This window comes from Sciurus vulgaris (genome assembly GCF_902686455.1).
Source record: "Sciurus vulgaris genome assembly, chromosome: 10".
Lineage (NCBI taxonomy): Eukaryota > Metazoa > Chordata > Mammalia > Rodentia > Sciuridae > Sciurus > Sciurus vulgaris.
The window spans coordinates 97,972,250-97,997,849 of record NC_136470.1 but is presented as its reverse complement, the minus strand read 5'-3'; the positions used below and the strand labels follow the sequence as shown (position 1 = coordinate 97,997,849).

Sequence of the window (25,600 nt, the reverse complement as noted above, 5' to 3'; positions counted from 1 at the left end):
CCTAATTCCTTGCAACATCTTAGTGCTCCCAGATAGCCCTAAAAATGTCCACTTCTTTTAGTAGTTTGTGACTATGTAATATATCACATTTTGCTGCTTCTATTTCTTTTCATTGTTGTTTTTGGTTTGTTTTGTTTTGATTTCAGGTCCTGGCATTTGAACCCAGGGCTTCACACATGATAAGCAAGAGCTCTACCACTGAACTATATCCTTAACCCTTTTTAAATTTTATTTTGAGACAGGGACTTGATAAATGCCCAAGCCGGCCTCAAACTCATAATCTTCCTTTCTCAGTCTCTGGAATAGCTGAGCTTACAGGTGTATGCCACCATGCCCAGCTGCTTCTTTTATTTATGTAGAGTATTTTATGTACTACTTAGTTATTCTGCCTATTCTTACCTGATATTTGTGTTTTTAAAACCAGCTGTGATAATGTAATCATCCTAATTTCTTTTATACTTTTCCCTCTTAATACAAGTCACCATTTTATTGGTTTTGCCCTTTAATTTTTTAAAGTTGTTTTAAAGAAAGTTTAATTTTGCCTTCATTGTAATAATTATTCTCCAGTGCAGTTGTACATTTGTGACTTCTGTATTCTGCTGAATTTCAAAGGTTAATTGTGTCTAAGTGCGTAATTTTAAAAACGTTTTATGATGTCCTCTCCACCAAGAACATTCTGCTTTTATTTTTAAAAATTTCCTTTCCTATATGAACATTAACAGCAAAATATTATTAAGCAGTTATCTCAAATATGACTTTCTATAGGGAGAAACTTTTCCCTCTATTATGATCACTAAAATTTTGTGGATACCAATAAGGTTTATTGGGTTTCTTGTTTGTTTTTCATCACCTTGTATATGTTTTAAAAATTGCTTATTTTAAGAAAATATATTTTTTATTTTCACAGATAAAAAGATGGCATATCAGAAGGTCAATGCAGATCAAAGAGCTTCAGGACACTCACAGTACTTGGACAACGATGACCTTCAAGCCACTGCCCTTGATTTAGAATGGGACATGGAAAAGGAACTGGAAGAACCTGGTTTTGACCAGTTTCAGCTAGATACTGCTGAGAATCAGAACCTTGGGCACTCAGAGACTGCGGACCTCAATCTTGATTCCATTCAACCAGCAACCTCACCCAAAGGACGGTTCCAGAGACTTCAAGAAGAATCTGACTATGTTGCCCATTATGCGAGATCTGCACCAAAGAGCAACCGCTGTCACCTTTTAAAAATACTTTGCACAGCCACCATATTATTTATTTTTGGAATTTTGATAGGTTATTATGCACATACAAAATGCCCTTCAGATGTCACATCCTCAGGAACAATCGATCCTCAGTTATACCAAGAGATTCTCAAGACAATCCAAGCAGAAGATATTAAGAAATCTTTCAGGTAGGTGTGGAAGAAATGGATGTTGGTGGGATGCATTCCTGGGAAACATGTCCCACAGGGCATATTGAACTGGCAATTTTGCCATGATTTAAGTCAGTTTTACCAACTGAGAAACATAACTTGCCAGCACACCCAGAACAGAAACTTTGCAGAGGGGGACCCATTTTCAGATTTATGGTACTGCAATACAAATTTATGATGCTGTCTCATGAATTGATAATAAGAATCATAACTACCATGAGGACTAAAAGACTCTAGCCGAAGCATCTTCTCCCTTTTGGGAAGCCCAGTTAGGCCAAGATGGGAAGCAAATATTGTCAGATATAAATGTAATAAAAACTAGTGCATTAGACATGTGATTGAAATTTTTAATGAATCAGAATAAAAGAAACCTGCATTATGCACTGAAGTCACTATCTTCAGTTATAGGCGTGCAGTGATAGTGTTCATTCTCCTGTGTTCCTGAATTTTCCAGTGAGCACTTTCGATTTAAACATTCTATGTTCCACACAGACAGTTCTAAAAATCTTTTCTCTCTCTCTGTTAAAGGTGACCACACTAGATAGAATGTGTTGATTTTAAATCAGAAAATATTTTTATTTAGTCCTTAAATTTGAGTTCCTGGGAAAAGCTTTACTGATATCATAAAACTTGGGGATAACTTAAAAATGTCTGTTATATTATTGGCATACACACCAAGTTGTAAAGGGTTTCCTAGTTTACATATTTAGTGAAATGAGAAACTGGCAGAGGAAGACTGGACATGACCTTCTACATACATCTTCCGTATTTTCAGAAAAAGGACTGTTCTGGATGAATCATCTATATCATTTTTAGACAGGTGGAGTAGAGAGGTACTACTTTCCCAGAATGTTCTTTCTGGTTTGCATTGATTTATTACAGCCAAGATGTTGGCAGGTGTGCATTTCTAGGGATCTTCTCAGGAGAGCAGGTCCACTGAAGATGTATTGTCTAATTCATGTACTGAAGTATCAGGTGTACTGACATTGATGAATTCTAATCCTCTACCTCTGAAGATAACATGTGATGAGAATGTGTTTCCCACATACTTCTATGTCTGCTATTCACTGTTGAGTAAGCATCACTGGAAATACAATATGTGGATAATAATACTTTCCATGGTATTTCACAATGTGAAATTGTTTATATCAGATTGAGCCAAAAGATATTCCATTGTATCAGTCATGATCATCTAACACAACAGAAAGCTTCTTGAATATTTCAAGTAAAGGATATTTAAAGTATGGATATGATTTCATCAGTGATGACAAATGAAAAATAGCACAGGGGATACTGAGGCAGCCCAGAAATGAAGCCATTATTAAAACAAGGCTGGGGAAACTGGGAGAGCCAAAACTTAGTTCATATACCAGTACAGAGGATAGATAGCCTCAGTCAGAGACACCACTGAAGAGAAAGGCCAAGAAGAGCCATGGCTTATCCTTTCCTCTTTCTCCTCAGTGTCTTAGCAGTTGTCCCATGACTGATCCAAACAGGAGGCTAACTCAGAGCCTGGGTAACTCATCCTAATGGGATCAGTTCCCTGGGATAAAGACTGGACAGGAGAAGGGCAATGGGTCTTTCACAAACAGATGTCAGTGGTTCAGAAATGTTATTTTAAAAACAAGCAAAGAAAGCAAGAGAAACTTGAAAATTGTGTTTACCTCAACTTCGTCATGGACACCCATTCTATATTACAAAAGTGTCTCCTGGAAAAGGATCCATGGGTTTAATTTATTTTTAATAGTAAGAATAATTACATTTTTCTCAGCCACTTATTAGCTTTTCTTTGTGGGCTAAATGTGTCTTATGATCCTGCCTACTTCCCTCTTTATTTAGCTCTTCTTAAGTTTAAAGTCAAATCTGTATTTATAAGTCCTTGAGGAAATTCATGGCATGACTTTTGTTTACCAAGTAGGCTACATACAGGGTTTCTTTCCATGGCTTTGTCTTGCTTGTTTTCATTTTTGAAGTATTGTAAACATATTTAATAGCTCAATTATAGCTTATTTGCAAATGAGTAGCTAATTATAAAATTAAAAATATATGATTAAGTAGAAATATTTATTATCTCTCTCAGAATGGAAGTTGAAGAACAGTAATGATTATATTCTAATATTACACCATGAAATCAACAAAATGAGAGATGTTTTAAAACAGACTACAAATATATGACCAAGGAATTTATTCTCCCAGGAAATATTTCATGGTTCAATACAGATTCACTATTATGCTTCATCAAGTAGTCATATTTTTTTCTTTTTAAGATAACACTTTTTTCTCCAAACTTTAGTATTTTCATTACACATATGTTTGCAATAACTTTCTCTGCACAACATTTCCTCATTCAAATAACTTTTCCCTTGATACCCCTGCTAGCTGCATACCTAATGATGAGAGCCTATGTTTACTAAGTAATTTAAGCCTTAACTCTGTACAGTATAGATTCCTGCTGTTACTTTCCATCACCTTGTGATATATGTTGAGTTCTTCTTGGCTCAATAATTGGGGCAGGAATTTCTATCTCTCCTATTGGTTCTTCTTTCCTGGTCAACCTCCAAGAGTATGTCAGGTGTTGTGCAATATTCTAACAATTGTTCAATGTAAAATACTACACAATACACTTCATTAAAAAATGGACCAAACTTGCTTTGTGCACTATTAGACTCCATGTTCTGTCAGATGTTGAGAAAGTAGCTTTTGAGGGAGGAAATAAATACAAACATAATTGTGTTTCATTCATTGATTATATTATGTAATTTGAAAACTTGCCTTTCTGTTTGAATTTTTATATTATGATCATATTCAAATATTATAGCATGAATATAATATTTATATTGTAAAATATTTTAAATTATAATATTACTCAGAGAATATGCTATGTTATGATTTTTTAAAGTAACAACTCCTATCAAAACCAGATATTATAAAAATGTTAAAATGTCCCCTTCAGTGACTTACTTCCAGCTGAGGCATGAGAACAATTGATACTACATTTCTAAGAACAGTATGGAGAACTTGGGGGAAAATAAAAAAGGTAGCATGAAGCCATAGATCATCTCCCTTTTGCAGCTTATGAGAGTTTGGATAAGCTAAGTCATAGGAGAGCAGAGAAGGAGAAATGGGTTTTGGAGACAACTGTTGGGATGCTGTAGGTCCCAATATGTTCTCAAGGAGGAAGCTTCAAATCTGGTAGAAAAAGAGTTTAACAGAACTATGTGGAAAGACATATCTGCCTCAGTCAGAGAACAACTCCCACCTGAGAAATCTAAGTAGTGAGATATGGAATGCTGCTACAAATGCAAAAGAGAAAAACACTTAGAGAGGAGAAGCTAGATCTATTGTTAGATGTCTGAGTAACTGGGCACTGTAGAAAAGTATAAGCCAGGAACTGAATGAGTGTATCACTCATGTTAAAGGAAGGTGAGAAGACTCCACCCATACAATGTGTGAGTCTCCATAGAACCTAAAATTCATGCACAAGAGAAAAGCTTGGCTGAGCTGGGTGTGGTGGCCCATGCCTGTAATCCCAGCAGCTTGGAAGGCTGAGGCAGGAGGATCACTGAGTTCAAAGCCAGCATCAGCAAAAAAGAGAGGCGCTAAGCAACTCATGGAGACCCTGTCTCTAATGAAAATACAAAATAGGGCTAGGGATGTGGCTTAGTGGTCAAGTGCCCCTGAATTCAATCCCAAGTACCAGGGGAAAAAAAAAAAAAAAAAAAAAAGAAAAAGAAAAAGAAAAGAAGAAAAGCCTACCTGGGAACTCATTCTACAATCAGAGAAGTACCACACTAGCTCATAGAGTATTGGTCAAGGAGAGCAGAAACTTTGGCTGGGATATGACTCAATGATACAGCACATGCTTAGCAGATAAAAGCACTGGGTTTGATTGCTAGCACAAAAACAAAATAAGATTTTCCAGATACTCTGGCTCCCCTTTACCTAATCTCTGTTGTTTTGTTTCGACCCTGGAGGAATCAGAAACTCTTAGGGAAGATGTATTAAAGCAGCACTTAGAGCAACCCTCACAGTTCTCTCCAAAATCCTTTTCTCCTTCATTTTTCTATGACAGCTAATCCAAACTCTCTTAAGGTACCAAAGGAAGATGGTATCTGGTTTATACTGTCTGGTTTTTTCTTTTGTTTTGTTTTGTTTTAGTTCTCCATACTGGTCTTAGAAATGTACTATTAATTGTCTTCATGTCTCAGCTAGAAGTGAGACTGATGGTGATACTTAAACATTTTTATAGTATCTGGTTTTGATAGGAGTTGTCACTTTTTAAAATCAAAAGTTGTCACCTTTTAAAAGCAAAGGAAAAGCTGACTACTCTTCTATCCTTGACTCTAAGGTTCACAATTGGGATATAGCCAAAATCAGAGGCATGTTCAACATCTGACTCTTAAATGATACTAAACATTTTAGTTATGAGAGTATCTCATGTCACTTGACAGTGAGCATGATTTCTAGAGTTTTTATCCAGGAATGGGGAAAAAGAAAACAGAAACAAATAATAACTAACCTCAATAAAGAAATGAAAATGGGGCAATGCTTACTCAATATAGAGGTTTTGTATGTATTATTTGGTATTTTAGAAAACAACATATTTGAATAATGCATTGAGTCATGGAGAATCATTGGGAGATTACTGACTGCATATCCAAATTAAAGACTCTAGTTACCAATAACAAAGCCCATGTAATGGGAACTCCTCTCTCAACTATTTGATATCATGTGGACCAAATAAAAGAAAATCAGTCAGAATTTGGCTACATTTGATGAGATCTGTTGATGTGGTCACATTAGCAGAGATATGAAGACCATGTTAGTGTATGTTTGTGTTTGTGAGTGTGTATGTGTATGTGTGTGTGTGCATCATTCAGTCTTCTAATAAGATTCTCAGTTTCCTAAGCTTTACTTTATGCTGTTTAGAAAATGCACTCACCCCTTTAGATTGCTCCCTTTTTTTCTTCTATACATCTTTCTCGTAGGTGGTTGTTTATTCAGATACATATCATATATATTCAGAGGCATCAGACTCAAAATAGGTCATTAAAATTTGCTTTGATGTTTGCTTTTGAAGCAGTGACTATTGGGAAAATGCTAATTTATTGTGAGGATCAAAACAGTGGGCTGGCTTCACAGAACAGTCTATGAATAAGAATTATTCATATGATCAGGCCCTATTGTTCCTGAATCAGGATCTAATCCACTCCAGGGACCTCAGTAGGCACAGTTCTCTGATTTCACTGAAGCATTGACCATCAAAGCAACTGAACTCCCTATCTGCACTGGTTTTTCTTTGTATTCTTGCACCTTTACCCAATATTAGCTGCTGTGTTCTCTAGCACAATATTCCTCTACTCTTCTTTTCTAGAATGAAATAAAATTATTATCCTTTTGGGGACCAGAGACATTTGTGACTCTGTTTGAAGTGCTTATCTCTAGTCTAATCTGCTTCAGCCAGTTGAGAAGCTGGTCACCTAGTACAAAACACATTTACCTGGGATTGTTGAGGGAGAACATTAACAGAAGGAACTTGAATATGACAGGTACAATGTACTACTGAGCAATATGTCATAGGTTATATTTTTGGACGGAATATATATGTGTATATATATATATACACACAGAGAGATATTAAAGACATAAAAACATTGCTGAACAAAGTATGTTGAAAACTTTGAAATTAATTAGTAAATAGAATATTGTAATAATAAATGTTTACATTGGATAAACCAATGAGGCTAAGTATATTTTTTAATACAGGAATTTGTTTGCTTTTTCACAGCTATAGATGCTGTGAAATGATAAAATGAAAAACAGAAAATGTGTTGTATTCTAATTATGGCTAATGCTTTTTTTAATGAAATGAACATTATTTTTTCTTAATTATAAGTGCAATATATAAAAAAAGTTTTAAATAGCAAAGTAGAAACCACCCATAATTCTATCACTTTTTAACAAAATCATTGTTATTTCTATTTTTACCTATCAATGAACAAAATTGTATGGTGTCAGGTATTTACTTTTGACAATTTTTTTAGAATTTTATTTACTTCAAATATCCTTAGAACCATTTTCAGACCAATATATACAAATTTAAATCATTATACTAAAAGTTGATTGGTATTAAATTATATAAATGTCACATAATTTATTTAACCTCTTCCTTATAAGTGAATATTTTGGTTGTCTCTATAAATATTCTTTGACCTAAATTTTTGTGGACTTTTTGAAATTATTTTCTTCTGATAAATTCTTGAAAACAAATCACAGTTTCAGAGGGCTTAAATTTGTTTGTTTGCCTCCTGTTTCAAAATTGCCTTGCAAACAATTAAACAAATCAGCTTTCTAGGTTCTATTACTGATTATTTTTGAAAGACCAAAAATAATGTCAACATTTTCATATGTTAATTGGCTCTGGGTGTCCTTTTGCATATGTAAACTACTTTTTAAGGAATTTCTCCCCATGACTTCTATAGAGTTTTTTCCCCATGGCCTTCACAGATTCAGAAGCTAAAATATTGTAACATCCACTCTTCTGGATTTTATTTAGTGCATCCATTTTATTTATTAAATTTCATTAACAAATAAACAACAATCAAATTTTCTATTTATCTTCTTAAATAATGTCTATATTATTTGAATAGAGACAATATTTTAAATTATTATCTGACTTGATAAAGTTAATTAAGCAGGGATGTGTTATACTGTGAAATCATCTTTATAAACATAAGTGAAACACCATTTTTTTTTTTTTTTTTTGGTGCAGTGGATTTGAACCCAGAGCCTTGTGCTTGTGAGGCAAGCACTCTACCAACTGAGCTATATCCCCAGCCCTCAATACCATATATTTTTAATTGGGGATTAACTCTCCAAAACTTAAGGAAATGTTATAAATTATCTCAATAATATGGTAACCAATGAGACCTTGTCTGGAAATCTAGTTAACATGGTGTTTCAGACAGAGGCATCTTTTATTAATGATTTAATTTAATATGATAAATAAAAATAGATTTTTCAAATCTTACTTGTTTTCTTTACTTCTGAAAGGTACTTTTAATATCACCTTCTTTTATGATTCCTTTTTTTTTTCCTACTTACTATCTTCATCCTCCTTAATTATCATCTTCCTTCTCCTTTTCTTTTGGCAGCTAAATAGTATATTTAGTTATCTTGTATATGAGTGGTATGTTTCATAGTACCAGTCCAACCTTATGGATAACACAATTTCATTAAGTTATCTTGCTTTTATAAAACAGCAAAATAACAACAACAAAATCAACAAACAGACAAATGAACTGATATTTCTCAAAATAAGTATGAAGTAAAATAAGTGTTAAGCAAAATAAGGTGTTGCATGCCTGTAATCCCAGCAGCTTGGGAGGCTGAAATGGGAGGATCACAAGTTCAACACCAGCCTCAGCCACTTAGCAAGGCCCAAACCTGTCTCAAAATTTAAAAAATAAAAAGGACTAGGGATGTGGCTCAGTGGTTAAGCACCCCTGGTGGTTAATCCTTGGTACCAAAAAGAAAAAAAAAGAAGAAAAAGAAATTAGTATGGAGGTTCCTCAAAAGATCAGGAATGGAATCACCTTAAGATGTAGCTACACCACTCCTTGGTATTTATCCAGAAGAATTAAAGTCAGCATGCTTTAGTTATACATGCATAGACCTATGTTTATATTGAACAGCTATAAATATAGCAGTTTATTATGAATGAACATAGCAGTTCAATTCATAGTAGCCAAGCTATGGAACTAGCCTAGATGTTGGTCAATACATGAATGGATAAAAAAATGTGGTGCATATATACATACTAGAGTTTAATTAAGCCATAAAGTAAACTAATATAATTGCATAATTTCAGGAGAATAGATGGAAATAGAGAGTGTCATGTTAAGTAAAATATCAGACTCAGGAAATGAAGGATTTTATGTTTTCTCTCATATGTAGAAGCCAAAAAGAATAAAGGGAAAAAAGAATCTCATGAAAATAGAAAGATACCAGTAGGGTAGGGAAGGGGAAGAGGAGGAGGGCATAGTGAAGGCAAAGGGAGGTATTGGTGAATGAAAGTGATCCAATTATTTTATGTGTGCCAATGAATCCCACCATTATGTGTTATTATTATGCACCAATAAATTGTTTTTTTTTAAGGCAAATTTACTGCATACATACTGCTACTTCTTCTGTGCAGGTAAGTCATTAGCACCCTTTACCATTTTATCATACTGCCCCAGAATCCTCAAATCACACACTTAGCAGCCCTTATCAATTAATCAGTGTCATGACCAGTGCGACCAAACTCTTGGGTTTATTGAGGGGTGAAGGGGATTGGAAAATAAATATTGACAGACACAGGTCTTGAAGATTAAGCTGGGATCAGGTGGAGCCTGCTCTCTGATGGAGATACAGGTCTAAAGCGTTATGACAGCTCTTTTTTTTTTTTTTTTTTTTTAAGGTCTCATTATCAGGTTAAAGACTATGCAACCATTATTCTTTGTATTCAAGAAACTAGGACATCCTATGTAGCTTTTCCACAGTTGCAATCCATAGTTGCAAAGTGCAATGTTAGGACCTTTGTGTTGCTCTCTAGAAAGTCCATTGTTTAAAGTTACTGTAAGGTGGGCCGGAACTGGAGAAGAGGAGCTAGTGAAACATTGTGGTTGTCTAAAATGAGAATTCCTTTCTTCCTGGGAGCTGTGTGCCTGAGATCAAGGTTAGAACTAATAGGGCTCTTACACAGAGCCTCCTCATACAGGGCATTGCTACAGTAGCTAGGCATCCTGTGCCCTTGCACAGAAACATTCCCAGGAACTGTGCATGCCACAGCCACGAGGGCATCAGAAACCCCTGATTTCAGTAACTGCTCTCCCATCCTCCATCACCACTCTCAACAAATCAAAGGTATGCAAGAGAAGATTTGCCATTCTTATTCTATGGTGTCCCTATACTAGATCACAAGATAAGAATTAAGTTCATTTAAATTATAGGGTGAATTTCGCCCTTCTGGAAAGATAAATCCCACACTTTACCAGGACAATTAGATGCAGCAAGAACCAGGCTTATGGATGCCCTTATTATTTCAAGGAGTCTAAAATCTTTAAACCCAGCTTTTTAGCATCTACTATATTTTATGGTCCTTCCTGTACAAAGTTGATCACTGAAAGGAGGAAAACTCTGTTCAAGCTATCTAGAAACAAAATGTATGATTTATCTTTTCATATACATATTTGCTTACCTGACCATCCAGAAACACAAGAAAGTAAGCAGCTACATTGCTTTCTTTGTCAGTTTCTTTTAACTCAGAACCTAGGTTAGTTTACTTGTGGAATTGTTATCTTCCTGCATTCACACATCTCCTTATTTCTTTCAGTTCGCCTGTTCCACACTCACTTCCACCACTATGCTTCTTTTCTCAAGGAATGTTCCATTCGTCTAGTTTCCTGGTCAAAAATACTGACAACAGCACATTCCCTCTATTCCTAAATGAGGAATTCTACGGAGTTCTTGGAGACACACACTGTTTTTATGGTTATCAGAGAGCTAGGAAGGCTGTTTTATATTAGTGGTTTGTCTTTCTTCAGACCTCATAGGGATTTATTTATAGCTGTTATACTTTTGTACAAATGCAAAGCTTTGCTTCTGTTTGATGATGGTGATACTATCAGCAACTATTCTCCTCTAATCTCCAGCTTTAGTTTCCCATATTTCCTTCTCCTCCCCATCATCTTCTATTCTACCCTTCATGTTATTTTATTTCATCTCCAATTTCAGTATTAGAGGGAGTGAGAATACTATGGTTGGGAGAAATGAAGAAAGCAATAAAGCAACTGCTATTTTAATTGAAGAAAACCATGTAAATGTATAACAAAAGACACATAATTCAATTTATGCAAATGATAACAAAATGATTTTAACAGTAATAGAGTGACAGTTCCTAAAGGAAGTAATTAGCTGTTCTATCATTGATCTCTCCAGATAATAAATGTACATTGTCTTAAATTTAATCACAAAAGGAATACATAGGATAAGATTTACTTAATTATGCATAGTATTTCATTGCTCTGAACTTTAGATAAGGCAATTGCTTAACTCAGAGTTTCCTAAAGTTATGCAGAATGACATTAATTCTTTTAACTAACTGGATCCAACTCAGCCATGAAAGTTTAAGCTCCACACAGTTCTTAGGCATTTGAGAACCCACCAGTAAGATGAATGAGGATTGTGGACAGAGGGGATTTTGCCTGCAGTGACCTTCTCCATCTTCACATGTTCAAATACTGGCATTCTTGGAGATCTGGCTCAGATGCCAGGTCCTTCATGGAGTTTTTATTAGTCTCCCAGCAGTTGAGGTTTTTCTCTGTCTTTATCCTGGTAACTTAAATACATCGTTCTCTCTGTTTTTATTGGTTTCAATCACTTTCTACTTTTTCAGTGGAGAAAGAGGCTCTAGCACAGTATATGAGTCATAGTATACAAGCACTCAGAAGTCCTTACTTCAAAAGAGAATGAACCCAGAATATAGATAGTCTTGACAAACCTTCATGTGAACTTTTATTTATTTATTTATTGGAAAGGAAAATAATTTATTGTATCTTATTGAAACTTTAAATTAAAGCCCTGTATACAAAAAAACAAAAACCTTTGATTTTTATATCACATTTTAGCTACATTCTTACAGTATGTACTAAAGAGTTGGTTTTGAAGGTAGAGGATTTTCTTTGTTTGCATGTAAACAGATGCTGCAAGTCAACTATATTCCAGATACTGTGATAGTTACTCTACATTTTTTAATGAAATTCTGTTTAATCTTGGAAGCACTCATTTTCTAAAACAAAGAAACAAAAGGAAAAGAACTCACAAAAAGATGGTGATCACATGATCACAGATTGTAAGCTAGCACAAAGTAGATCCCTTCATAGGTCATTTCAATGCCCATCAATTTCAGTTTCTGGAAGGTGTGGTCTCAGTCTTCCTTTCCTTCTCAGTGGTTAAGATCAAAGGGCTCTCTCTCTCCTCTCAACACCACCCCACCTTCTGCTGTCTCTCTCATATACATGAACACATACACAAATTATGTTATTCAGCAAATCACATACTGGGATTAGGTTACATACTTTCCTAGTAAGCAAATTTCCTCTTAGCCTTTTTCATCCAATACGTGTGATGTATAATATCAGGACTAATTTAGATTATTAAGTTTTAAAATTGGGAAATCTGAATTTTTATCATTTGTTTTTGTTATAGCCTTAATTGGAGGAATATATTTGTATAAAACTGCAGTGACTGTGTTCTATTATCTGTGAAACATTTCTGTTGGATAGATCAATATCATCTGTCAGTACAGGATGCCTATACTGCACATTGATCAACCTTAGGGCTAGTCACATTTTTTTAATATCTTTTTTCCTGCATTGACTATGATGCACTTTTCCATCCCTTCACTTTTTGATCTTATACATTCCAAAAGAGGGACAAGATCAGTAAGATGTAGTACAAGGAAATAACAAACCTTTTTCTTTGAGGATCAAGTATGTCAGTTTCCTGTGGATTCTCTTGACTTCCCAACACTCTTGCTGTAGAAAAGTTGGTAATGATCACATTTAGTAGAGTGAAGTATAAGTTAAATGTGGGAAGGTGGAAGACTGTTTATATGCTTCTGTCTTCCATGTTTCTTTTTAATGTCAACAAAATCAAGATTCAAATGGCAGACATGGTCCTCTGAAATTTGAAATTTGAAAGTCTCAATCCATACTTTGGAAATTAAGTAAGATATTTGAAAATTTCCACTAAAATTTTAATTGTATAATTTCCTAAGAGTTGTTTATAGTGAACATTTACAGTAGAATATAGTTTTAAATGGATTATTTATGTAAAGTCCATCAAATTAAATGCTTTATTATATTATTAATAATTTCAAATGAATGTTTCCAGCTGATCGGAGAGAAAATAAAGTCAGTAGGTAATTCAAGTGCCAAAATCTCTGCTCCACTACCCTCATCCTACAAAACTAGTACAGAATGGATATGTGATTTTATTTTCCAAATTGTAGGTGATGATTCAAGCACATTGTAATGGCCAGTTTTATGAATCAAAGTGGCTAGGTCACAGTATAAAATATTATACTAGATATTTCTATTAAGGTATTTTAAAGATGAGTAGACTTTGAATAAAGCAGATAATGTAGGGGAATCTCATAAAATAAATGGGAGAATTGACCTCTCAATAAGGGGATTTCATTCACATGCTGCCTTTGGACTTCAGCTGTGACTCTTCCGTAAGTCTTCAGTCTGCCAGTCTAACCTGCAGGTTTTGGACTTGTCAGTAGTCACAATTGTGTGAGCCAACTCCCTAAATTAATTCTCAATCTCTCATTCTCTCTCCCGCCTCTACCCTTATACCACATACCCACCACACACACACACATACATACTGTTGATTCTGTTTCTCTGCAGAACCCCAACTAATATATACAGATATAGGAACTTAAGTAAACTGATGTAATTTGACTGGATTTTAAAAATGCCTGAATAATTCTAGAATAACTTAAATAGTCAGTTGTTAATACTAAACTGTTAATGTGGAAAACTGATATTGAAAGTTAAAGAAGATTATCAATGCTCATCATTACCATTGCTGCATTAATTCATAAATTCCAGATCTAAATACTAAATTTATATAAGGATAGAATTTGAAATTATATTCTACGTATGTAGTAAGTATTTCAAATATTTTACTAAACATGTTTAATCATTTTCTTCATCTTATTTAGTTTGTGGCATTAAAATGTAACCAATTCCCTAAGCAAAAAATGCACTTTTCAAATTTTACCAAGTGTCATTCTTATCTGGAAAAAAATAGTATTGCAGTTCCCTTCCCTTTCATTATAACTGGAGCAAATATATTAAATTTTATATGCCTGATTTGGGAAATCAGTTTCTGTCTTCAACAACTGATTGTGTGTTATAGCTGGGTCCTTTACAAATGAAGTGCAGTTCTATTGCTTAAAAATTGCTTTCCTGTGCAACATGATGTAGTAATGAATTAAATCCAAATGAGCCTTATATTCACAATGTCATAATATGTAACTTGTCCCTTGTGGAACTTTTTTATTATCTAATACAAGGCAAGCTAACATCTTCCTCTCATGGCTCACTTCTCAGAAGGGTATGCAGCTTTTCAGTACTACAAATAAAGAAAACTATGATTTGAGATCAAATTACCTTTTTAAAAACTCTCTAAATCACAGGGAACACCTTAACATGTCCCCAAATATGCAAATCAATTCTGATAGAACAAGAAACAAAAGAAACAGTTACAATTCTACGGAGTATATTTCTATCTGTGATAGAAAAATGAAACTGAACAATTTTCTTTGAACAGAGATGTGTGCAGGTGGTTTTTACCTTCAATAAAAATAAAATATGTGTGGGCGTTTTTCTCTATTTCTTCACTGGTTTCATCATATTAACTCAATTCTGTAGGGAACAACTTGTAAAATCAGCTTGTACCAATATTGTAGTTCAAGCTGCTACATAGATTTAAAAGCTCTAATTTATTACCCTGATAATTGTTGTAATTCAATAAAACATCGAATATTCTCTTCTAGCTACCTTAGGTGTATCTGGGTGGCATATTCTAATTTAGCAAGATATTCAAAACGCAATTGTAGATACATATTTATTTTAGTCCAGTAGGAAAGTCAAGGCAAATTATATCAGGTTTTCATAGGCTGTTACTTCTTGTGGCTTCCTGATTGTTTTTCCCTTGGCCCTTTCAGATTATTCTGCATTCTGAGGCTTTTGGTCACCATGGCTGGATCTAGTCAGTTGCTGCTTGGCATAACACATGGTCCCAATCTAAGCCTTCCCTCTGTCTTTCTTATCTCCAGTAGGGAACCTAAATTTCCTATATGGTCAGTTTCTTCTGGTTTAATTTTAAAATTGAAATAACTGAATCACACAAAGATAAACAACTTACTTACATGTGTAGAAAAGTACTAGGGAATCAGAAGCAAGGTCCTACTCTGGGGAAAAGAGATACCATAACTTACTAATTTAAAGATTTTTATTATTCTTAAATATGTATTTCAATTTATTAATTTTTGTTTTTTTATCCTTTCAGTTCACCATTGGGCAATTTGCAGGCTCAAGTGAAGAGTTAGTGCTTTTTAGTAAAATCAATCTCTAAGTCCTTGTTACAAAAGCCTCAGAAATACAGAAAATAAATAGGCATAACTGAAAGGGCTATCTCAAGACGAAAAGGCTGACTGGATATCACTGTGGGCAGAATCACCAGAGGCCTCATCCTGCTTCTGAGTAATAATAGCCAACACTTATTGATCACTTACTGGCTCCCATCTAAGGAGGCTGTTCCAAGCTCTGTGTGTCTCAATCTAGGCAGGGCTGCAGCCACTCATGGGGTGCTTCTAATTGGTTGTAACCCACATTTTCAATAGGCAGCAGAGTGGAAAAGTGGAAAAGCCAAGACCCACAGGTGATTTATCCAGAGCCCATATTCTTTTTATGACTTTTGGTGATATACAGTCCTATACCACACAATGACATTTTGGTCAACAGCAGACCCTAATAAACAGCAGTGGTCCCATAAGATTACATCACTTAGTGCACTTGTGGTCATTTCAATTCGTATAAGTGCACTCTGTGTTTGCCCAGTGGTGAAATTGCCTGATGACACATTTCTCAGAATGGACCCTGCTGTTAAGTAATGTATCACTGTATACCTAACAATATCAACCATCCTAACCATTCCTAAGAATATACTTTGGTGGTATCAATTATCCATATTGTTATCAGCTATCACCAACATCCATTCCCGGACTTCTTCATCATCCCAAATGAAGACTGCATCCAAGATTGAGGGCTTACTAAAGTGTTGGACACTAAACTAAGAACAGACACCCAAGTGTCAAGTTAGACATACAAGATACCTGTTTTTCTGGTGTTTATATTACCATTGACCAGACTAGGCAATGGGAACATAGTTGTTTGTTTGTATGAAAAAATATATAATGACACAAAATTACACAATGTGATAAATAGGAGGGAAGGGGAAAAAGAAAGGATGGCAGGCAGGCAGGAAGGAATTGAATATTACTGGCAAAGGTCTTCAGGTGATACTTTTGGATGCAATGGTAGGTTCAAATTCTGATGTCTACTTTCTGTGTCCCAGGAGACTGGAGCAGACTCTGCCTCCTTAGGGTGTCTCTGAAATTGTCACCTTTCTCAGCACCTGAGATGGTACAGCTTGTCCCATCTCCCAGCTCTGGACTGCCATAGCACTGGTCCCCTATTTATGTATTTGCTTTTTGCCATCACATTTCAAACAAGCAACAAAATGCAAAAACAAAGATCACTTCTATAGAGCAATTCAATAGGAAGGGTTGGGAAAGAGGGTGAGGAATGGAGAGATGATGAATTTATCACTCTTGCTGAATTTCTATTTGTTTGGAATATCCAACGTGCAATTAAACTCTTTCAAATAAGAATCACTGTTTTATTCCTTTATTGAACTTATTAAAGTTAGAGTCAGCTCTATAAGGTTTTGTTTTTCATTTTAGGTAGCCTCAGTTTTAAGGATTGGCTGGTCACTTCCAGTTACTATGCTTTGAGGGTTTTCTCTATTTTTTCACACTATGCATGGAACTGGTATGGTATGAGAAGTAAGAAAACTCTCTTACAGTCCAGCCCGTTCCAAAGACCATTCCGAGGAAGATACGTTCATTTTGAATTCTGGAGTTCTTAGTCCATTTTTGATTAGTTTCATTCATTTAAAAGAGTTGTCTTTTGCTAATTATATACAATTATGGTCTAAAACCCAGTGGTGGTCACTAGCTTTTAAGACAGCAGGCAATGTCAGTGAGGGGGGTTTCTTTATGGACATAGAGGTTAAGGAAAGATATTCACCCAGTTCTTCTTAACATCTACTTACATGCAATTTCAGTTCTTCATATGGATAGGGGAGGGTTTTGGAAGATGTCCTATGGTGACCTTTTTCAGTTGCTCTTTTGGCAGGATATGACCAAAGAGGGAAATTGGGACAAGAGAACTTGACAAGGCTGAAGGCATGTGTTCTCAGAATTAAGAACATAGTACCTCTGTAGGAATCAAAAAGGTTGAGAACGTAGTGATTGCTCTAGAAATTTTCATCCCATAAATCAAGTTATTTTTGGGATCAGGGGCAAACTAAATAAGAAATGATACCAAGATTAGATATCACTATGATAATCTATAAGCAAGGGAAAACATTGGGCATTGTGGGACATGTCATTTGAAAAATAATTTGCTAATTGGAGAAAAATGGTATAAAAATAACAAGCTTCATGACTTTAAAGAGAGTTTCTAGAATAAATACATCTGGGTTAGAACATTTTCTAGAAAGGCCATGCTACTCTGAGAATCTAGTCTAAATATCTGAGGGAAGAGAAAAAAAAAGGTAACAGGGTGATGGAGAAAGGTCAACTCATGTGGTCACTCTGTTCTGGAGAATATTCATCCAGTGCGGGGGCGGTTCTCCTGCCACGCAGCCCGCACAGATGGGGAAAAGCGTTTCTGTGGGAGGATGGTGCCAGTTATCAATTAATTATCAGAAAACTTATCTAATCAAATGAACACAAGAGCCAATAATCTTTTCCAATAAAAGTGAGTGTGGTGGACTGGGCCATGCCAGAGCTGGCCTCCAACAAGATGGAGGAGCCCACCTTCACCTTTATTTATAGTCCTGCAGATACAGGGGCGCAGACTAGGAGGGGCTTCTTCTGGGAAGAACAGGATGGGGTGGAGTCAGGGAAGCCATTTTCTTGGAGAATTAGCATTTCCTCAGATGGTGAGCCAAATCTGTACAGGGCCATCTACTTCGGACTATCTGAAACAGTCTCTCATGACTGTCAGTTCCTGGAAGTGAGACCTCTGTAACCCATGGCTCAGCGAAGCCTGATTCTGCTAAACATGGATGGCTCCCCACAATTCAGCCTTAGTCTGGGTCTGGGAAATGAAGCAATACTATGAAGCAGAATCCAGAGAAAGTCTTTTGCAAAACTTAGCAAAAACAAACAAACAAACAAACAAAAAAACCCCTTTCTGGGTCTTGATCTTGGATAGTTTCCCAGGACTTTCCAGAATCCATACCTATGCTATACACTCAATGTTTGAGAGAGGCCATCAGGTATTTTCTTTGGATTAAACTACTTAATATAACTCAGTCACAGGAGTATTTGTGTCTAATCTTTCTGACATTCTCCATAGTGCTGAGTAACAGGGATAGGCTCCTAAAGCTATTATTGAAATACCAATTCTGGTGCTACAAAAGCAGTATAGAAATCAACCCCTGATACTTTTCAGGTAGTTAATGATAGTATATTTGGGAAAATGAAATAATAAAATAGGATTAAAAAGACTTGTTGCCATGTGCTGCCAAGTTACATTTACACTGAAGCTACTGATCACACATCAACTGTGGTCCACAGATAAATGTAGGTCCCTTATCTTGGAAAGTTTGACTCAGGTTTCTCATAATCCAATACTCCTACTGAGCAGGTAGTCAGTAAGGATCAATTAGGGACATTCCACATGTATCAGTATTCCTCAGAGTGCCAATGTTGTTTCTGAATGGGCATTTCATACTTTCATGAAATGTAAAGTTAGGGGAATTTATATCATGTGCCAAAAACAACTTAGAAATGGACTTAGAATCAGTTTCCCTGGGATTGAATTCCAGTTCCATTACATTCAGCCATACAGTCTTGAACAATTTTCTTAAATTTGTAATGATACCATTTACTCACTTATGAAATACAGTTAGTAATAGTCTCACCTTCATATAAATGCATCAATACTATTTAGATAAGGGCTTGGTATATGAGACATAATTAGTATTAACTGCAATTATTGTTGGTAAGTTTTTGTTAGTAAAATTCTTTAGCCATTCTCTATGATAGTTTCTCATTGGCCACCAGCCTTCATAGGCTGGCCTCTTGGAATGTGGCCTGGCCCATGTCTCTTCTTTGGTCTCTCTTCCTCTCTTCCCTTCTCAGTTTTACACACTTCCTCCTAAATTCAGGTCAATATTTTTATTGTCTTTCTTCAAGTTATGCTATTAGGGTCTCACCATTTTCCATTGTCCAAATATATTCCTAAACAAATCCTCTAAGAATTTAATGACAACCAACATAATACTTTTTTTTTTTTTTTACTCAACAACACAATATTATTTTTATAGTAAACATTTTATTGCACTTTATAAATAAGTTAAAATACCTTAGGTCTGAACACATGCATAGATGAAATTCAACTTCCCTAGTAGGGGACATACATGTTCCTCTATCATGACATTAGTTAGGTAGTCCCTATCTGGCATTAGGCACATAAAAAGCAGAAGACTGTTCTTAATTTACACTATAAGGGCACATAATCATCAAAATATTTCCTATGGAGGGCAACTTCTGAGTATATACTGAACACCAATCTGGTTTAATTTAAAATTGTATTGAGTATCTATTCTGTATATCACTGTTAAGTGTAAAATATAGATGATAGCAAAATTAGTATCTCATCCGGGAACATACATATTTACAGGATAGAGTTTTATGTATAAAAACAGGACCAAGGCATAATGAAATAAGTACAAAGAGCACCAGGATGGTGGTAGTGGAGGACATGAATTCTGTGGGGTCGAATCTGTTAAGGTCTTGAAGGGTGGATAGGGATGAGATACCCAGATAAATGGATGTGAGACATAACTTCAGAAAACATAAAGCATAGAGGTAAGAAAACACAGAGATAAATTAGGGTGGTGGGTGAGGATGTACTTTTTAAGAAAAGACATTTCATAAAAGTTAAGTCTTGAAAAGTAAACTAGAATAATTTCATGGAAGGTTTGGAGCAAAGTTGTTCATTAGAACTTGATTTCAAGTGCAACAAGAGATTTTCAAAGGGTTCTGAGGAGAGAATTACAACGTTAGACACGTCTTTTAGGATGATAAGTCTTTGGAGGATAGATTAGAAACAGAGTGGAAGCAACAAAGGCATAACAGAATGATTCATAGTAACCTCTTAATAAACATTTGTCAGATATGTGGCCAGTGAGGTAAAAACTGGTGGAACATCTGTGCAGAGATGTACACATAAAGCCCAATGCTAAAATGACAGGCATAATATGCAGAATTGCTTTTAGATTTTCATCAAAATCTCCTGTTCCATTTTGATTAAAACTAACAATTTCAGGCTTTGAGATGACAGTATCTATACCAGTTCTTGCCAAGAATCTGTCAAGATCGCAAAAGGTCTGAGATTTTTATGAAGCTACCAATTTAAGTTAGCCTGCCATAGTTTCATGAATACTTGCAGAAAACATGAGACTCCCAGGTCAAAGATGAAAGATAGTTTATTGCAGCACAGCAAGCAACCTCAGCATCATGTTTACATGAGATTTTTAAGCCCCATTTCATCCCAGGGTGATGAAAAGAGGACTAGTTGACACCTGAACATGCAGTGTTTGCATTACAAGAAAGGGGTCTTGAGATTAGGGATCCCACATTTCTTATTCTGGACAGCAAGCATGCCTGCCCATTGCTCTCAAGGGGAGCACTATTCATCTGTCCAAAGCTGTAAACAAACATGACCATTTTTCCTGGAGAAAACACTATCTGTATCTTCTGAAGCTGTTTGCTACATACCCATCCTTGGAAAGACAGCCTGAACAAAGGTCATCTGTATCTTTGCTCACAAGATGTGTAGAAAAGTGAGAGAAAGTCTCATGAAGAATAATGATTTGTCTTTGGCTCACATTTGTCAGATCTGAGTTATTGACCTAAACGTATTAAACATCTGCCTCATGTAAGTACCATTTGTTAGGAATAGAGTTCTTGGAGGATTAAAGGATAGTTCTGGTGTCAAAGAACTTGCACACTTAGTGAAGTGTAGAAAGAAAAGTAAATTCCAGTAGTAGAAACTGACTGTCATGATAGTAGCAATACAGTTGTAGACTTGGGGTCATCAGGAGAAAATAGTCTTCTCATTGGAGGAATATCAAATCACATGAGTGTGGCAATATGATTTGTAATGCTTGGATTTAGCCTCCAGAAAAAGTAACTGATAAATCAAACCTAACCTTTGAAAAAACCTGGCGCAGTCTGGGAGGAAAATAGAATGATAGTAGTTGAAAAAATGATTTTGACATAAAGTATTGGCTTTTTTTTCCCTATGGGCAACTTAATATTATTAGGCTAAAATGAATCTAACTAATTTATCTTTTGTCGTCCTAAACACACATTCATTTTTTAAATGTGAACTATCTCTTCTCCCCTACTGTGTGTGTGTGTGTGTGTGTGTGTGTGTGTGTTTGTCTGTGTGTGTGTGTGACTGTTCTTAAGAGTTACTTCAGGCATGGAGAAAATAACTAGCTAAGGCTTATGATACTCCCATGAGGCATTACTAATCACCAGTTGGCAATTAAAATCGGGATGGCAAAGTATTAGAACTAAATAGACTAGGATATGCTCTAAAACCTAAACCTTTTAGCCATGGTTGGAATAGCACAATAATATATTTAGATTTAAAAACTCTTAGAATGCAAAATTATGCCTAAAATTTGAAAAGATTGAGATGTTTGTTATATGGTGTTTGTTTCATGGGGTGGAGGGCTTAGACGAATTAGAGGGTATAAACAATAGATATGTTTCTATGGTAACATATACTGACTGTAGTAATTCATTTCAGCCAATTCAAATTAGAAGAGAAAATTATACAGAGTTTTACTTTGTCTTTATTGATTAGATGACTGATTAACTGATCTGTCTCTTCCCAAATTTATTTGATAAACTAAAATGGATTTTGAACCATTAAATAAGTGCATTTTTGAAGCACTTACAAACTTGATTGTAAATACAAAATGGAGCTATTAAACCATCATCTACAAAATGCAAAATATTGTCTCCATCAAACTACTTTGTCCTTGTAACTATTATACACTAGAATTATGTTTTCAGAAATAAATTCCTATGTTTTTCATGAGTCAAGGAAATTAATTTTGACTTCTGGATTTATAGAGTTCAAACACTTTGGGCAGCACTTGCCTACTTCCTGATGGCCCTAGCAAACTGACAAGCAAAAACATGTTTATATAGTATTTGCATTCAGTTTGTTATGCTTTTGATTTTTTTCAATCAAACTCCATCATAGGTGTCACAAAAGTATCATTTTTTGACATGTTTATGCCAAAACTCTTTCTAAGGCACATGACAGCATACATACAAATTTGACTTTAGTTTTAATTTTTCAAATAAAGCAAAAAATGTTTAAAAGTCACACATAAAATTCTAAACATTTGCAAATAACAGATAACATTCTTGTTTTAACAATGCCTTCATAATGAATCTACAAGTACAATGTGAGCATAAAAGAGAATGCTTTTAAGGGAGCATATAAATTTCTTCCACATTTTGATGAACTAACAATCCACTTAGGAAGTATATGCTAGGCATATAGGCTGTGAGATTCTCATGAACTTTAAATGAGGGAGAGGTACTGAATACTGTTACTGCTTGTGTATTTGCTCATTTTGCTTCTATCAAGTCAGATTTAAGAATTTCAACATTCCAAATTGTTCAAAATGTCCTACTAAGTCTCAACAGTAGCAGTAGACAGATTACAAAATTAAAACGAATCATCCTGATTTTGTATATCAATAAGTATATTAGCGGTAGTTGGATTATCAAAAAGAAATAATGAAATTAAACAAAAATAAATAAAAGTAGCCTTGGGAAAAACAATGACTTATCACTTTGTAATCAAAAATGATGTGATTTAATGAGAACAGCAGGCAGGAGGTGGCAAACAAACCATTAAGTTTTGAACAGACCAGTCAGCAAATGGCATGGTAGTACTGCACAAGAAAACAGTAACTTAACTCAGTTGTTTCTTTTATTCAATATTCTAAAATGTCTAAATCAAAGTTTCTAATGCACTTAAAAAATTCAAGTTATAAAAATCTGCAGTAGGGTTCTGGATCAGTGACCACTGTCAGGATAGATTATATTTCTGCACAATCTTTGCTGTAACAATATTATGATGAATAGAGAATGACACCAGCTACCCATTTATCTCCTAAGATTACTACTTTGCCAATATTGATTCTTCCTGTGGCTTCTCAGTTAGACTCAGGATTACAGCTCAGGTACAGAGATATAATCAGTTTCTTTTAAAGTGTATTCTTAATATGGTACAATTTTTAACCACTTTGACTAAGATGTGCTGGTCAATAGCTGGCAAGAAATTAAATTTTTGCTTGTTATAATGCCTACGGATTTTCACAATTAACATATAGTCAGTTATGTGCTACAAAATGACATTTCAGTCAAGTGAACTTCGTATATGGTGGTAACCCATGAGATTGCATTGCCTGGTGACTTTGCAGCCATCTTGTATAAATATACCCTAATGTTCACACAATGAAAAGTCACCTAATGATACCTTTCTCAGAAAGTATATCTGTCATTAAGTGCCATTTGACTATATACCTATTTTGTATAGTATGGTGTTTTAGAGGTGGCATCAGTAGGATATGCTGCTTTGGCAGTGAAATCAAGAAGTCATGAGTCTAGCTCTTTCTGATTATACTTTCTTTATACTGAGGAAAAGATGATTTTAGATTTTAAGTCATATAATACTTGTTTTCTCTTTTCCATGTAGTCATTTAACAATATATTTCTGAGTGCCTATTTTAAGCAAGACCCAGTACTATGAACTATCATATAATTAAACCCCTATTTAATGTGGTTTTTTTTTTTTTCTGGCTTAAAAACATAAAAAATCTATTAAAACAAATCCTCTAAAAGGGATGGATTTCTAAACAGTGTTTGTAGAAGCATCTGGTCTTCTGTATTTAGCAGTGTATTCATCTGGGATCTGTTATTAAAGCTGAGAGTTTAATCTCATAAAAAGGACTGTGTGTTGTTCCACTAAGCTAGTGTTCATGCAGTTCTAACTGAAATGACAAGAGTGAAGGCCATTAAAAAGTAATGCTTGAAATCGATCAGAGATAATGAAATTGCATTGGCCCAAGTATTAATCAATTTTAATAATTGTGTGTTACAATGGTCTTGCAATAAAAGGGCTGTTATTTTCCATTCAGTTCATTTAAGCTATGTCTACATGACTGTCACACCACTGGTTGAGAAATATAGCCATTTTCAACACCTATGCTATATATTATCTCTTTTATTATTGACCTTTCTTTCTTGGCAGATTCCATACAAAATCTGAGTTGGCAAATTGGCTGATAAAACTATTCAAACCAACTCTTGTTTTCTTGCTATGTAGATATAACCTTAAAAAACTCATCTTCAAATAGAGGAATACTAATTGGAGCTAATAAAAAAATTTTTAAAAATCAGGCCTTCAACCAATGGTGTCTTAAGTCTTTTAGAAAGCTATAGACATTATTCACTGAAGACATTATCAACAGAATCATGGGCAGCCCTTCCCTCTCTGATCGTATTTTTTTTCCTCTACTTTTTAAGTGGTGTCTTATAGTCTATATTCCTATGAAATTTTATGAAGAACGAACTCCACCAAGTTTAGGTTATTATTTCCACAGATGCTGAATGAAGACAAGTGATAAGACCGAATCTGTTCACAGAACTCAAAGGAATAGAGATCTGCCTTATATACAATTGCAGGTCTGGACAAAGGGCTGTACAGATCCAATGAGCATATGTGTTAGTGATGGCAGCTTTGTCACTCTGGTTACAAACTTGACACCTGATGTTTTAAGTTGTTTACCCCAAGCTTAAAAAAAAGAATGGAAATATATGCAACCTTCTCATTGAAAATTCAAGGTTACCCAATCCCCAAAAAACAAAAGTCCAATGTTCTCTCTGGTATGTGAATGCTAACACACCACAAGGGGAAAGAAAAAATAGAAGTTCAGTGAATTAAAAGGGGAATGAAGGGAAGGGAGGGGAGATGGGAATAGGAAAGGCAGTGGAGAGAATCAGACATACATTTCCTATGTTCAAATATGAAGACACGTGAAACTCCACATTGCGTACAGCCACAGAATGGGATCCTAATTAATATCAGTTATACTCTATGTATGTTTATGTCCAAATATGCTCTACTGTCATGCATAAAAAGAACAAAAGAAAAAAAGAAACATTT

The 25,600-nt window shown here is 35.0% G+C and overlaps 1 protein-coding gene across 8 annotated transcripts in view; it reads left to right on the top strand.

Moving 5' to 3' along the window:
* NAALADL2 (N-acetylated alpha-linked acidic dipeptidase like 2) overlaps positions 1 to 25,600 on the top strand; it is a 1,337,824-nt gene that overhangs the window by 615,026 nt on the left and 697,198 nt on the right. For all 8 annotated transcript variants that reach the window (XM_079155143.1, XM_079155140.1, XM_079155138.1 and 5 more), the window contains one exon: positions 908 to 1,400. In XM_079155143.1, the coding sequence (XP_079011269.1) occupies positions 916 to 1,400 (485 nt within the window). In that variant the 5' untranslated portion in view covers positions 908 to 915. The remainder of the gene's footprint in view (positions 1 to 907; positions 1,401 to 25,600) is intronic.